At 34.9% G+C, this 16,557-nt stretch overlaps 1 protein-coding gene across 1 annotated transcript; it reads right to left on the bottom strand.

The window, feature by feature from the left end:
* Positions 7 to 16,057, bottom strand: LOC109834449. Its single transcript, XM_020402470.1, has 3 exons — positions 15,928 to 16,057; positions 14,663 to 15,251; positions 7 to 929 (listed from the first exon to the last, which is right to left on the bottom strand). Exons 2-3 carry the CDS (start codon positions 15,212 to 15,214, stop codon positions 81 to 83), a joined length of 1,401 nt encoding a protein of 466 aa, XP_020258059.1. The 5' UTR covers positions 15,215 to 15,251; positions 15,928 to 16,057; the 3' UTR covers positions 7 to 80.

The following is a 16,557-nucleotide window of genomic DNA, read 5'->3' as shown; positions in this document are numbered from 1 at the left end:
CATATTCACATTATGAACACAAACTGAACCCTCTAATAATTTTATCACAACAAACAATTTCAATATCAATAACTACCATGTTACCATGTTCTCCACCCTTGAGGAAGCCTCCACCTCTTATGCCAATAAATTGACACTCTAGACCACAAAGGAAACCCAAAATTATACTCCAAAGGCTCATCAGCCAACCCACCCACTGTAAGAGGAAGCCATACATATCTCGAATCCCTAAGCTCCGGCGGATTCCAACGATCCGCCATAAAAATAAACAAGCCAGGAATCCCTGGCAGAGGAAGAACAAATGTACTCTGAGCAAAGAACGTCGTCATTCTAAAGACCTTGTTTCCTCCAACACAAGGATTCCCTATTGTCTCCCATGGACCCATGATTTTATCTGCAGCATGAGCGAGTGCTTGATTTGGGGCCCACCCAGTACACCCAGAAGTTATCATATAGTAAGTCCGTTCATGCTTAAAGAGAGTTGGTGCTTCCCTATGTTGACCCACAAGAATTCTTCTGACGACCCTTGTGACATCAAGATAATCATCAGTCAATGGACTCACATGGAGCTCGCTGTTGTCTACAGAGGAGTAGATGAGGTAGGCTTTTCCATCATCATCTTTGAAGATGGTCATGTCTCTGCTTTCGAAACCATGGGGTTGTTTACTGTAGAGATATTGAAAGGGGCCTGTGGGAGAACTAGAGATGGCTACGCCAACAGATGCCTTGGTATAGTTGGCATCGTCTATGTGCATCCACATGATGTATTGGCCTGTGAGATCGTTGTAGAGTACTTTAGGTCTCTCGAGCACGTTGGACTTGTGAAGGTCATGGGTGATGTTTGTTTCTTCACCGGGTAGAACAATGCCCTCGTTCTTCCAAGTCCATAGATCCTTCGAGGAGTAGCAGCTTACTCCAATTATGTCAACCTGATGTTGAGAACATTTTGTAAGTTTTCTTGTTTTAACAATTTTGTGCTATTAAGAAAACAGAATGTGAAAGCACACTAAATATCTAAGACAGCTGTCCTATCAATGAAGTTCTAGTAGAATTATTTGGAAAAAAGTGAAAAATGAAAATTTATTTCAGTCAGTTTCTTAAGTATACATGCTACGGATTGTACCTGAGAGTCTCAGACCTACTTTTTCTCTAGTCTATCGAACATCTACTTTCTAGAGAGTACATTTATTTCTGTACCCATAAAACTAACATTTGCAAAGTTATAATATGTTTCACTTTGACCCTTAACGTGCATACTATAACCAGAGATGAATAAATTTCTTAATATCACTCAATTCTTTACTTTGCCAGACTAGCAAATATAAGTGCAACGTATTCATTTATATAAATGACCACATGGAGCGATTAGGTATTTACCCAGGCTTGGCTTGCCAAAGCTTATATATGGGACCAAGAGATGAATGAATTTCCTAAATGTCACAAAGTCTTAGGAAGGATGGAGGAGAATGATTGTATGGACAGATGGAATTAACTTGAGACCAAGATCAAAACCACCAAGACTCTTGTAGGATCATATAGCTTATTTGGATAGAAGGCCCAAAACCCTAGTGCTTTCATGAATAAGGCAAACCATAAGAACAAAAGGAAGTCTTAGGATGAGAAGAAAATTTATGTAGTTCAGCTAAACACAAGGCTTACGTCCATGGGAGAACAATTGTCAAAAGGATCGTTCACTATAAAGTGACATTTGCTTAGTCCATGGGTGGGTGGGATTTGTCTCACCCATTTCAGCCCAAATATTAAAACAAAGTTGTCTCAATTTCTACATGGTATAACAAAAGTTTGCGTGGCTGCTCTTGGAAATGTAAATATTTCAACCAATCATTGTATTCTAGCTTAAGAATGAAGCTGGCCTGAAAAAGGAGGTACTTAATTAGTCAACTCTTTTTTGACTCTAATATCTTTGTTGGAAAATGCTAATTATACTATAAGAGTAGTACTACTCTTGTACTACTAGATACGAAAAAGTGGGGTCCATAGAAAACCATAATTTCTCTTTTCAATTTACAAGAAAAGGTCGTACTTTTTTATGCATAGCAATACAACAGTAGTATAACTCTTGTGTATAGTTATTACTACTCTTCTATCATATTCTTATTTTACTACCTTGTGGACCAGAGCTGCTAACATGTAGCTTAAGAGTGTCAGCTCCCTCCTGTTCATGCTTGCCTGATGAGAGTTAACAACTATTTAATGGAAGCCACCAAAGGGCTAAAACGAAAGCCCGTTTACGTTCAGGCCCATGACATGCCCCCTGCTTTTTTTTCAACAACTATGGTGGGACTATGCAGAAGCTTGGCTCAAGGATACGAAAGCTGGGACTGGAATTTGATAGGAAAAAGAAAGCAGCTTTGATACTGATTGCAGTATTGCAGGAGACATCCATGGTGGAGATGGACAAGTAGCCGGGATTCAAGGGTTTCGAGACCCAGAATAGAAAAATATTAGATATAAACTCTCTTACAAAAGACTTGAAATAACAATCAAGATTGTCTCCCAATGCAATTTAGTCTAGTAAACCGCAACTGATACTCTAGATTTGATCAAACACTTTGAAATGTCTATGACTGAAGTCTGACATTGCTAAACTTTTTTGAAAGTGCTATGTGGTATAAAACACCCATGCAACCACAAAAAAGTGGCTGACTACACTCATGACTGACGAATTCAAGATCATTAAAAGACTAATGAAATTCTAGATTGGGTTTGATTATCTATTTATCCCAACATGCATAAAATGGATTACAAACTTCTGTTTGAACTCATTCCCAACCACAACAAATAAGTGACGTCTTATTTGTATCTGGTAGTGCTACACCAAATACAAGAGTTCTTGCTACAAGATATTCAGTTCAGTATAGGTAAATAGAGAATTTGATTCCAAGTATAGCATAACAATGCGTAGATCCAACTTCAAGCTTGGCTAACTAGAAAAATTCGCCTATTTCACAATTAGCTTTCTCAAGGCATAGAACTTCTTGGGAGCTATGATTAACCACGGAAATATCGATCCAGAAAAAGCTAATTCTAATCAACTTGCTACAAAGAAAAAGAAAAACTTTCACGCAATTTCTCTAGGAGCAAAGTACTGCATCTGTCAATATCTGCATATCCAAACCAAAGGAAGCTAACTGCTAAACTTAGGCAGAGACTTCTGCAGATTTTGCGCCAATATCAGTTAGCTGAATTCTATTTAGAATAGCAGAATCCATAAATAGCTCTGAACACGATTAGACTGATATACCATCTGCATAGATTTAGAAAAGATTTGGGTAGGGTGCCTATGAAGACTGTTGAACGATTTAATTAGTCTAATGAATAACTCTTTCAGGCAATGTGGTAATAGATAGCTTCAATTGAGTATTAACCATTGCAAAAACAGCCCGAGAAGAAACATAAAATTTTTCTACTAAGAGCAGATTATATCAAGGGTTTGCACTAAATCCAAACATCTTTGCATTAACTACGAAGCTTAATTTTCTCACCCAAAAAAAACCTACAAATCTTAAGATCCTAACTATGGTTAAGTGTAGAAAGAATATTTATGATGAAAATCCATGGCTTATGCCATGTCTACAAATGATATTACATTAGTTGATCAGAGTAGAGAGGATAATTGCTAAAGCAAAAAATACAAGGAGAAACATTAGAATCGAAACAATTTAGAACTTATTTATTAAAAAAAATTATATTGTTGGCTATTAAAGTGCGAGTTTAGTCCCAAATCAGAAAATAAATAGAACGTGATGGGCTTGCTAATTTGTTTGTTGGACTTTAACAAGTTAAGATATTATGGTTAAGTATGACATCACAAAGTTAATGACCTCATCAATTTTAGTCATTGGCATGTCAAGTAGAACATTATATTGATACAGCAAGAACAAAAGAAGACAGTTTTTATGAAGGAGAAGATGCCAGCTGAAGGACTAACTCTGAAGGTCCCGCAGTTCTAGGCAGATATGCTTTGGATTAATTTCTTTCAACAAAGATGGACACTTCCTTAACAAGTAGTCTTGAAGGTCTGAAGTAGCATTTGTTTCTTTCTGAAAAATGTGAGCAAAGGGGAAGAAAAAATTGGCTACTGAAGAACTGCATTCATAACTGATGCACATGGTGATCTCAGGCAAAGTTGGAGACATTGCCAAAAAACTAGAATGTCAAACAATCAAATTGAGTAAATGATTAAAAAAAACTAACATATTGAAAAAGGTGGATGCTGATGAACATAGAACTTCTATTGAAAATTAAAATACAGACTTTGAATGTATGCCTCATATTTGGCTAAAATGGAAAATTAGTTTGGTTTGGGTGAATTAATTAGTTCGCTAAAAGAAAATGTGAAACATTAATCTCACATCAAATAGGGAGGTAACTGTTATGATTAATTAAGATTAATCTGAGACTCCATTATGGTTAACTAAGACTGATCTGAGACTCCATTATGAGTTTTCTCTCTTGGTAAAATTGGATTCTAAGCCTATTAATAAGCCTATTTAGTTGCACATCCTGATTTGTGTCGTACCTCTGACAGATATTGTTCTTAGGCCATCAAGCTGATATGTAATTGAACCTATAAAAAAACTTGGTTTATCTTCATAAGGTGATCTGAGTCATATTTTCAATGCAGAAGGAACACATGCTTGAAACTTAGCCCGCATTGCTGATCCGTGAAGGAAGTGTAAAGACTTATAGGTGGGATATATTAGCTGGCCTTGCTAATTCATGAAAGAAGTATACAAAGTTACAGGCTCACGTTCGGCTGACTAAGATATTAAAGAGATTGTATGGATAGATTGGCAAGGAAATAAGGTGTAACTTGTTGGAATATGTACCTCACATCCGATTGAAGGTTACACAGTAGCTTGCTTCGGGTAAATTTAGGGCTTATGAAATAAGCAATGTTTGGAAAAAGCTCTCTGAAGTCACTTCAAGGCTCGCTTCGAAGCATTTTGGGATAATGGCTTCGAAGTGTGAAAGAAAAACGATTTGTCCCTCGAAGCTTAATTCTCATCACATGATGCATAACTGAAGTGTGTGCTTCACACCCCATGACACCCTTCCTTTTTTTGTAATCCAACGCATCCTAAGTTGCATGGACATAGGTACGGTACTGCTACAATGCAGGTGCGGGTATGGGACATGGCAAATTTGTAAAATGTGGGGTACGGGGATACAGCTACACACACATACACATATAAAATTTACATGAGAATCATTATTGTTTTTCAATTCATTTGTTACTAGAATTGAAATTCTTAGCACATTCTAAAGTTTCTTTCATTATGTTATTATAAATTGGACTAGACACTTAAATGACCCTATAAAACCAAAGTTTTTTAACTTGGGTATAGGCTAAAACAAACCCAACCCATGGCTAACGAGTATCAAGTTTCAAAAATTATGTTAATTGTATGATATATGTCCAAGAAGTGTATGACAATTGTTTAAATTAAGACATAAATCATATAGTTAAGTACATCTCTGAACAAATGTATGCATATCTCAAAGGACCATCCATCAAGTTTAGGTACGGGATTGTGTCAGGTATTTGTCTGGTATAAGTACAGCTTCATGATAAAAGTACCCGGGTAACATAGCATGTATCAAACAGAATAGACGGGCAGGTAAAGATTTTTTACAAAAACTAAAATGCTCCTACCTCTTCATTTACTTTTTCCAAATCTTAAGGACTTTTCCATTTCTTTTTATTGAAATTAAAAAGCAAAAGCAATTGTCAATTCTAATCATATTCTAGGTTTGCTTCTTTTGTGTGCTTTGGGTGAACATTTCTTCCTATTAAGTTAACTGTTTATTAACTATTCTGATTTTAGGTTGATTTCTTGTTTTTTGTGTTTTGATGGGTTTTATATTCGTCTCTGGAATTCGATATTTTCAATTTTGTGAGTTGTGCATATTTCCTTGTTCATATTTATTTGGACTCTTGAATTGCTATAGCAGTTCAGCTTCTTTCTTTTAATAAGAAACTATAACTTTTAGCAACGTTTCATCAATATAGTTTGCCCATACTTTATTTGACTATAAACAAGTTATTTCTATATGTGTAGCTTAGTTTAAAACAATTTGTCTATAGTTAGCAAATATCACTCATAGTAACTGTCCAAGACCTTAATGTATCTATTTGTAATTATTATACAATTTGTCTATAGTTAGCAAATATCACTCATAGTTACTGTCCAAGACCTTAATGTATCTATTTGTAATTATTATACCTAGATATTTTTATACTTGTAATATTTATAAATTTTAAAATTTAAACAGAAGTAATTTATGAGGCCTACGACTACACCTTAAAACTTACGCCTCACTCCATAAAAGGATTCTATGTTTTGCCTTGAACTTCTGCTTTTTTAAACAATGCAATAAAGTGTAGGGTTATTAGTTAATATTATTAGAGTAAGTAGTATATTTTAAAATTAGAAAACATTTTCTGATCTGTTAAAGGAAGATTATGCATTTGTAATTTATTTGCTTTATTATAAATAAAAGTCGGCTACCCCCTATGTGATACATCTACTAATTAAACATTATAATCTAGTATTTGGAATAGAGCGAGGATTACTTTTATTCGTAAGGAATTAATATATTTGGATGAAATTCAATGTAGAGATGCTACATTTATTTGTTTGTGATGTCTTGAACATCTATATATAGTATATGAGATATTTTAGTACATCATGCTTTTAGCCAATCTACTATATTTAGACTCCTGGAGAGAAAAAAAATATTAAGACGCGAAAATGGGTAAAGGAGGAAGAGAGTTATCTCAATAAGATAAAATTTGTACAGAGCATGATACATGGTAGATAAGTACTATCTTTTGGTGATCCAATCAAAAAGCTAGACCGTAGACTCAAGGCTTCCTTTGTAAGTCCCCTCTAGTATAATTAACATTCAATCTTATGTTTAGCCAATCAAAACCCAACAGCTACTATCTAATGTGGCTTTACAGAAGAGCACTTAGCTACACGTTTAGGGAAACCGCCATAGTTGATAGAATGCACTACATATTCTTGAGATCCCACTCACACATAAGAGTGGCAGTCATTAGCCTAGAGGAGGTTGAGTGAGGCTCTGGTGTGGATTCATATTCAGGAGAAAAACAATAAAAGGGCAAGAATAGAAAGTAGTTCATCTCTTTTCTAATTTCTAGTTCATATCTAGTTGTTGTTCATTGACATATGAATCTATGCCATTACGAATTAGTTACCTTTAAAAGTGCAACTGTTTAAAGAGGAAAATAAGAAGAGTATTTTACCTTGATGGAAAATCAACATGAATGTCACAGTAATTTATATGCAATATATAGATACCTATGTCAGAGAGAAATAAAGGATACAGAGATTAATTAGATATTTTTATTTAATAATATTACATTGTTAATTAAGAACAGAGATACCAATTAGCTATCATCTATGAAATATTATCTTTAAAATTTATTTAACTAAATCATGAGAAACAGTTTAAGATATATTATATGCTATTTTATACTGCTATGGCTAGTAGCTGAACTTTGGTTTTGTACCTACTCATTTATGAAAACAATTATTTAGTTACTGATGTAGGAAAATAAAGATTGGACCATGCTACAGTTAGGGTGATTACTCAAACTATTTTATTGGTGATAATTTAGAATTGCAACTATAGCTGAACTTAATGTTTAGCAAAATTGAGCTACAAACATCACCTAAGTTTATTTTTGTTTTCTATGGGTTTTCTTATACATTTAGATTTAAACTTATAGAAGTTGAACACCAGACTTCTATTGAAGTTTCATGAAATATTTAGCGTTGAATCATTTAAAGCTACATTAAAATAAAGAATTATAATTTTGTTTCAAAAGAAAAATTATATTGCTCGTCTGATGCAAAAGATACATATTGAGATCATTATTGAGGATATAAATGTAATTATAAACTCTAGCCACGGGGAATATTTGTCTGGAGACATTCGGAGGGGCATCTGTCTGGACACCTTACAGACGTTCAAGGGGGTCTTGTCTGGTTTTGTCTGGACCCTTTGTAGACATTCAAAACAGTTTTAATTGGGAAGTCCATTGACATTACTAAATTCATGGGAATATCTGGATTATTATTGTTCTGTTTCTGGCCCTGTTGGGTAACATCATCAAGGATTTCTAGACCATTGGCTTAGATAGTAAGAGTAATCGTTAAATAATAAGAAGCTTATGGAGAATGAGATTTCAATTTTCAACTGCTATGTTTTGATTATAAGCTGAAACTGTATTGAAGTTGAGAAGTTTGATTTTATTTGATTTAGTATGATTTTATTCGTTTTTTTGAATTCCAATTATTTTGTGCCGAATTTTAAATGTATCAGTGTTTTTTTGTGTGAGACTAGAGCTTAGAATGTAGATTGGTTGCTTGAGTCATCGTACTCTTCTCATTCATCATAAATGTTTTTCAAAGAAGAATCAAAGATAGATTTGTACCTATCGGATGAATCAAGCTTTTAGAAGTGGAGTTTTTTGCTGGATGAGGCTATAAGGTAAAGCCTACACTTTTGGCTTGTGGCTTGTATTGAGAGTACGTACTTGTTAGTATGTATGTATGTATATGTATATATATACGTGTGTGTGTGTGAGTTAAAAGGTTCTAGATGTATTTTGAAGTATAGATATATGTGGTTGGTGCAACCACACTATGTATAAACTTTAGAATAGTAGTAACTCTATGAATTGTAGAAGAAAGTATTACATTTGATATATGTGTTATTTTGGAATAGTTTGAAAATTGAAATACTGCTCTGAAATTGATAGCTAGAAATTGATGACTGACTGCACTGTGTCCCGCAACCCTAGGGCCAAACAATAGCTGGATCCTGGGGGCGTGACACCCTATGCAATTAAGTCAGTTTTTATAATAGCACGGAATCATGTCTAAGACCAAATTAGCGCTCGATATATGAGGCCCTACCATTCCTCTTCCAGTCTAAGACGCTCTCCTACCTCTATGTCTGAGACTCTACTGTCTGTTTCCATGTTTGAGACCAAAGATATTTGTAAGTTTGTGACTTCAGATTACTGCTCTAAAATTGACTGGCAAAGTTTGCTTCCGTTTTTATGGATGCAAAAGGAAAGTTGAAATTGGTTACTTCTGACAAGGCTTCGACTAACAAATAAACATTGGCTCTTGCTCTCTAGGATTAAGTCACTCTTTCATCATAACAAGTATCATACTAAACACGAAGATAAGTGCATGTATGGTGGAAAAAAGATTTCATTTAGGGTTTGCTCTTTTGAATCAAATTGGATTTGAAGTCTATCAACCAGTTCATCAAGCTTCACATCTTGGGGCCTAGTTAAGTTCCTGATGAGAAACTCTGCAATTTCTTTGCACATATTAGTGTCTGCATCTTAAACAAATACACGTGTTTATACATAAGAAGATTTATACATATGATGCAACCTACATCCAAACTAATAATGTACGAAAACTTGTTCCAGTTGGTATAGTACTGCAAAGGTTGTATGCTACCCTATTGTCAAAGATGACTTTATAGTTCCCAGCACAAACTTGACAGTGACGACAAAGCAGTCAACTAGATAATAGCTATGAAGCAGAAGGTACCACAAAATATTTGAACAAAAAAACATGACAATCAAATCTGACTTCAATCCTCTAAACAAGATCTTTATTGCTAGCTGTGAAATTAAGCACATGTGCCAGCCTTAAATCCTAGTAACTAGCTGGCAGTAGGAAGTTACCTTCTTGATCATGAAATTAAACTCATACAGCCTAGGAGCCAGCCTGCAAAATTCCCATAGCCTAATAAAATCTTGTAGACTAATGCGCAGTAAACAATTTCTAGAAGCAACTAATGACACTTGACACTTTGCAGTAATTAGTCCGCAACATGTTCTATTATTAGGAAATTATGATCTCTTTTGCCTATCAAGTCCATTTTTTAAGGTCAGTTTTTCCCTATCAAATCAGCACAGTTAACAAAACACAAGTCCATATTGAGAAGGCTCCAAGAAATTTTCAAGTCAGTTTACAATCGCTTACCTGGTTGGTGTTAAATTCATAATGAAGAAAATTGTGGACAAGACCCTGTCATAGACCTAGTTAAGCAATCTCAAGAGTATTGACAAAACCACAAATTAGTTCATACAATTTGTTCAAGTAACCAACAGGATTAAGAAAGAATGCAACAGAAGGGAAGGCAATTAATTTTTTAATTAGCACCACCTAGTAAATATGAAGTAAATGAAAATTACAAAATCTTCTATGTTTCACATAATGAAGATCAATTGTATTCATCTCTTAGAATTGATATAAGCCCAACATCCAAATTTGAAAAAGGAAAGAAAGACCAGAATATGAAAGTACCAAGGTTTTAAATATCGGATATCGGGGAAATATCGGATGACCAAAATTCATATCGGATTGCGGATATCGGGGAAATATCAGGGATATGTGGTAAATATCGGAATGCCATAATGAATGTTTGCATACATAGTATAATGCATTAAAATGTAATCTCAACATATGTAATGAAATTTAAGCATACAAAATATGAATAATATATGTTTAGGATCACTAATCAACCTTCTAAAACAAATAAAAGTGCAAAGCAACGTTGCAACATTAGATCTACTTTTTTTAGGGAAAAATGTCATTTGATATAATGGGGAAATCTTGATATCTCGCCCAAAAATTCCAAACACGGTATATTATTTTGCAACAAACTATATAAAAAGATATATTGGTCCACATATCGGCTAATATATCGGCCATATCAGGGATTTATCACTCAAAATAGCCAAAAAGCGGTAAAGGATATTTAAAGACCATATCGGTTACAGCAAGCCCAGTAAAAGGATATATCAGGGGATATATCGGGTCATGTCGGGGATATTTAAAACAATGGTATGTTAGGTATATTTAAAATTGAGTTTAAAAAGATTTCATTTAGGGTTTGCTCTTTTGAATCAAATTGGATTTGAAGTCTATCAACCAGTTCATCAAGCTTCACATCTTGGGGCCTAGTTAAGTTCCTGATGAGAAACTCTGCAATTTCTTTGCACATATTAGTGTCTGCATCTTAAACAAATACACGTGTTTATACATAAGAAGATTTATACATATGATGCAACCTACATCCAAACTAATAATGTACGAAAACTTGTTCCAGTTGGTATAGTACTGCAAAGGTTGTATGCTACCCTATTGTCAAAGATGACTTTATAGTTCCCAGCACAAACTTGACAGTGACGACAAAGCAGTCAACTAGATAATAGCTATGAAGCAGAAGGTACCACAAAATATTTGAACAAAAAAACATGACAATCAAATCTGACTTCAATCCTCTAAACAAGATCTTTATTGCTAGCTGTGAAATTAAGCACATGTGCCAGCCTTAAATCCTAGTAACTAGCTGGCAGTAGGAAGTTACCTTCTTGATCATGAAATTAAACTCATACAGCCTAGGAGCCAGCCTGCAAAATTCCCATAGCCTAATAAAATCTTGTAGACTAATGCGCAGTAAACAATTTCTAGAAGCAACTAATGACACTTGACACTTTGCAGTAATTAGTCCGCAACATGTTCTATTATTAGGAAATTATGATCTCTTTTGCCTATCAAGTCCATTTTTTAAGGTCAGTTTTTCCCTATCAAATCAGCACAGTTAACAAAACACAAGTCCATATTGAGAAGGCTCCAAGAAATTTTCAAGTCAGTTTACAATCGCTTACCTGGTTGGTGTTAAATTCATAATGAAGAAAATTGTGGACAAGACCCTGTCATAGACCTAGTTAAGCAATCTCAAGAGTATTGACAAAACCACAAATTAGTTCATACAATTTGTTCAAGTAACCAACAGGATTAAGAAAGAATGCAACAGAAGGGAAGGCAATTAATTTTTTAATTAGCACCACCTAGTAAATATGAAGTAAATGAAAATTACAAAATCTTCTATGTTTCACATAATGAAGATCAATTGTATTCATCTCTTAGAATTGATATAAGCCCAACATCCAAATTTGAAAAAGGAAAGAAAGACCAGAATATGAAAGTACCAAATTTGACTGATCCTTTTTTTAATTTGACTGATCCTTTTTTTCTAACTAACGCAAGGGAAAAGTTAGTAACTACTATATATTATTCAGCAGAATTGTAGGTTCACCTAAGAACAAGTCCAAGCTCAGGTAACCTTTTGGACAAACTATCCACGAGATAGGGCATGGCTACAAGTTCAATCTCCAAACTAGGTTAGTAGCTCATTCAGATAAAGACAACAACAATACTAAGGTTTCCACTACAAATTTCGGTAGGCTACAAGGAACACTTGTCAGCAGCTAAGAAATTTCAAAAAATTTTCATTCAGTAGTTTGTCTATCAGATTTTTGATGGTTGAGATCTCCCCTTTGTATGTTGCAAGGTTTTAAATATTGGATATCGGGGAAATATCGGATGGCCAAAATTCATATCGGATTGCGGATATCGGGGAAATATCGGGGATATGTGGTAAATATCGGAATGCCATAATGAATGTTTGCATACATAGTATAATGCATTAAAATGTAATCTCAACATATGTAATGAAATTTAAGCATACAAAATATGAATAATATATGTTTAGGATCACTAATCAATCTTCTAAAACAAATAAAAGTGCAAAGCAACGTTGCAACATTAGATCTACTTTTTTTAGGGAAAATGTCATTTGATATAATGGGGAAATCTTGATATCTCGCCCAAAAATTCCAAACACGGTATATTATTTTGCAACAACCTATATAAAAAGATATATTGGTCCACATATCGGCTAATATATCGGCCATATCAGGGATTTATCACTCAAAATAGCCAAAAAGCGGTAAAGGATATTTAAAGACCATATCGGTTACAGCAAGCCCAGTAAAAGGATATATCAGGGGATATATCGGGTCATGTCGGGGATATTTAAAACAATGGTATGTTGGGTTCCTCAATTGAGTTTAAAATTGACTTGAAGCGTCAGTGAATTCATGAGATCATGACTAAGGCCATAAGTTGTTGTATTCCCTGTTAGCTACACAACTCAAGCTAAAAGATTAACGCAGCATATAATTTGGCAGTAAATATATCTACTGCATAATATAGACTGCATTAAATAGGCTTTAGACATAGAGAAATGGCATGCTACACCAAAAGCAAGCATTTTTATGGTTTTGACAAAAATAAAGTAGGTGGACCTGGGCAGCCACCCGGCTGCTTTTTACAAAGTGCCTTCTATATTATCTATGCAGACATGTGACCGGGAATAATCTACTGGTGGAGCTCTTCTTTGTATGTTGACAATAAATTTATCTGATGCATACTACAAACTGCATTAAGTGCGCTTAAACATAGAGAAATGCCGTGCTACACCAAAAGCAAACATTTTTATGGTTATGACAACAAAAAAAAACTAGCTGGACCTGGGCAGCCGTCTGGGTACTTTTTACAATGTGCCTTCTATATTATCTATACAGACATGTGACAAGGAATAATCTACTGGTGGAGCTCGGCATGCTTAGAATATTCAGGGTAGAACTAGACAATGTCCTGATTTAGAGCTTAAGTTGTGCTCAGGCTGCTGTATCATATTCAGGCCACAAAGTAGTTTATTACATCTACAAAGGATAATATGAAACAGAAGTTGACAGGATCAGATCTTCTTTTAGGAAGAGAGAAAACAGGCATTGTAAATAGGAGATATGGAGAAACTTCATACCATGTCAAAATCAAAGGTTTTTATATTCTAGGCAACAAGTCACAAATTTCTAAGGTTATCGATAGCGGATAGCGTCGCGTAGCGGTGAGGCATCGCTAAGACTATTTCGGGCTATTGCGGCAAAATAGCGGTAAAAAACGCAAAGTCAAATAGCGGTCTAATTTAGATATGTATAAATACTAAAAAAATCAAAGAAAAATCTAAAAAAAAATCTAAAAGTACATATTGGATGATTTAAAGAGATCATAAACACGAAATAGACATGTAACCATCACGTAATACCGAAAATGACTGGATGAGTCAAAAAATCGTCGTCTTCGAGAAGAAGAGCTTAGCGGTGACAGGACTGCCCTAAGAGGAGCTCACGGTGAAGAAGGTGAGAGGAAGTATCAAGATAGGTGTCAGAGGATATGAGAGCTGACGGGAGTATGCTAAAAATCACAGGAGACGGTGGAATGCAATGGTCAAGAGTTGAATTTAATTTTAAAAAATAAGCCTCAAACCGTATTTAAATAGCAGTCAAAAAGCAAATTTCGAATACAATCGCTCACTATTTACCGTTATGACACACTATTAGCCGCTTTTGTGAACAAACATATTCCGCAATATGTCACCGTTATTGTGTGATAGCGTAGCGGGTGATAGCGTAGCGGGTGATAGCGTCGCGGGAAGGGACCGCTAACGCTATTAGCGCCGCTATTGCGGGGCTATTTACCGCTATTTATAACAGTGCAAATTTCTTTTGTGAAACTTGATGATGTTTTCTCATACTTTGTGTTGTGTGAAGAATTCAAGAAAACCCACAAATTTTCTTGAGTATGTATTACTAAGGCATGTGTAAAATAAGAAAGCTAGTTAAAACATGATAGTGCAATAAAGCAAAATAAAAATTTCCACTCACCCGGGCAGCTCCTTTCTTGTGAGCATGATAAGTTTCTCCATCTTTATTCTCTCCGTACCAGTAATAGGTCTCGGATTTTTCATCAAACAGAATTCCTCCGCCATGAGCTTGAATAGGATTCCCGTCAGTGTCTAACCAGATCCTGGCCGGATAAAAATGCATGCTATAATTCCCTCCCTTTCTCGGGTCTACAGCATTCCTCCTACCAGGGAAAAAGAAAGGCCTCATATCAGAAGCTTCATCTAAGAATTCATCAATTGCAGTCGGTGGCTTTCGAGGCCCTCGTCTTAAAACAGCACGTGGAGATCTCTTTCCTCTAGGAGGTGGGATTTGAAAGTTCTCTTCTTCAACCTCTTCTAACTCTCGGGTAACCATGTGATTGCTCAATTTCACTTCAGTCTCCTCCTGGTCATTATGGTGTATAATGTGGTAGAAATGGATCATAAGGACGCATCCTACAAAGCCCCAGATAATAAAAGTAAGCAAACTAAGAGAGTATTTGCTTCCTGCATTCGAACAGTAAGCTGATGGTTTCCGGTGCTTGTTCCTCATCCTTGTCCTCTCTCTTAATTAATCTCCAATGAAATTTCTGCAGTGAAAAGGAAAACAGCATATATGATCCAAGAAGCACCTAATCTATATATTTTGTTGCAACGGTTGAAATGAATGAGTCCATGAAATTACAGAAAAATGTAGCTGTCTGAAGAAACGGAATAAGAAGAACAGAAAAATTTTAGCAGTGAACTGAAATTAGTAAAATTAAGCAAAGCGAAACTCATGCGATGAAGCCAAATGAGCAGTGAACAGCACAAGAAACGTCTCTAGAGCCAGAATCTGGACTATATCAACAATATTAACAGAAGTAATGTGTCCTCCAGCTTAATTCAGAATTCAACAGGCTCAGAACACTTATTTCCAACTAAACACATCTGATATTAATATTCTCATCAATTCGGCGAATCAAAATATCAATCATATAGAACAATTGAAAATAACTTTAATGGGTTTACTAACACAGTGAAGTTGGAAAATTATCTAAAAAAAACCCTTGCAATAAAGAGTCCCCAAAAAAATCCTTATAGCAAATTAATAGTAAACCCATCAATCTAACGAGCTTCAGAAACCCAAAACCCAGCTCGAGAACGGAATCAATAGCTATTTAGACAAAAACACGTCTAACAAAAATCTAAATAAACAATACCCATTAAAGCAATCAAAACAAAGAAAATTAAAATTACCCATAATAGCAAATTAATAGTACTTACTGTGAGAACCTGACCCAGATCTTCGCCTATCCACCATACTAAAAAGAGAATAACTCTAGAAAAGGAGGTCAATTTTCTCCCTTAATCTCTTTCTATCTATAACTATTCCGCTTAGAAAGAAATTTTCTAAATAAACCCATTCATATTTTTTTTTCTAAAAATAGACCTCTTGAGTTTTATTTACAAAAATAGACACATTTTATCTTAATTCGGTTCCTAAATAGTCGGGTTGCCAACCCCGACTATTTAGGAGGTTGTAAATCTCCAATTATAATCCTAAACCCTAACATTTTATGCACTAAATAGTCAGGGTTGGTAATCTGACTATTTAGAAACGGGATTAAGACAAAATAGATCGATTTTTATAAAAAAAACTTAAAAGGATCTATTTTTAGAAAAAAAAATATGAATAGATTTGTTTACAAAATTTCTTCAATTCGCTTATCTCCCTCTCTCACGACCAGCCAACCTCCAAAGTACAGTGACTGTTTGTTAATAATTACTCAATAAGATCTCAAAGAAAAACCCTTGGTTTTGTTTCTGGAGTGATCACCTGTCCCTTTTGTGAGGTTAGCAAGGGCTAAGCTGTAGCTTAGAATCAAAGTATGCATGTGCCAGGCTTAGTTATCA

This window comes from Asparagus officinalis, chromosome 3, assembly GCF_001876935.1.
Source record: "Asparagus officinalis chromosome 3, Aspof.V1, whole genome shotgun sequence".
Classification (NCBI taxonomy): Eukaryota; Viridiplantae; Streptophyta; class Magnoliopsida; order Asparagales; family Asparagaceae; genus Asparagus; species Asparagus officinalis.
The sequence above is the reverse complement of the archived record's forward strand: the minus strand, read 5'-3'. Positions and strand labels throughout refer to the sequence as shown.

Excerpts from the sequence above, each read along its gene's own strand:
- LOC109834449 (XM_020402470.1), bottom strand. The coding sequence starts at position 15,214 with ATGAGGAACAAGCACCGGAAACCATCAGCTTACTGTTCGAATGCAGGA. Across the intron at positions 930-14,662 it reads ACAAGAAAGGAGCTGCCCGG|GTTGACATAATTGGAGTAAG; the intron begins GTGAGTGGAAAT and ends TCTCAACATCAG.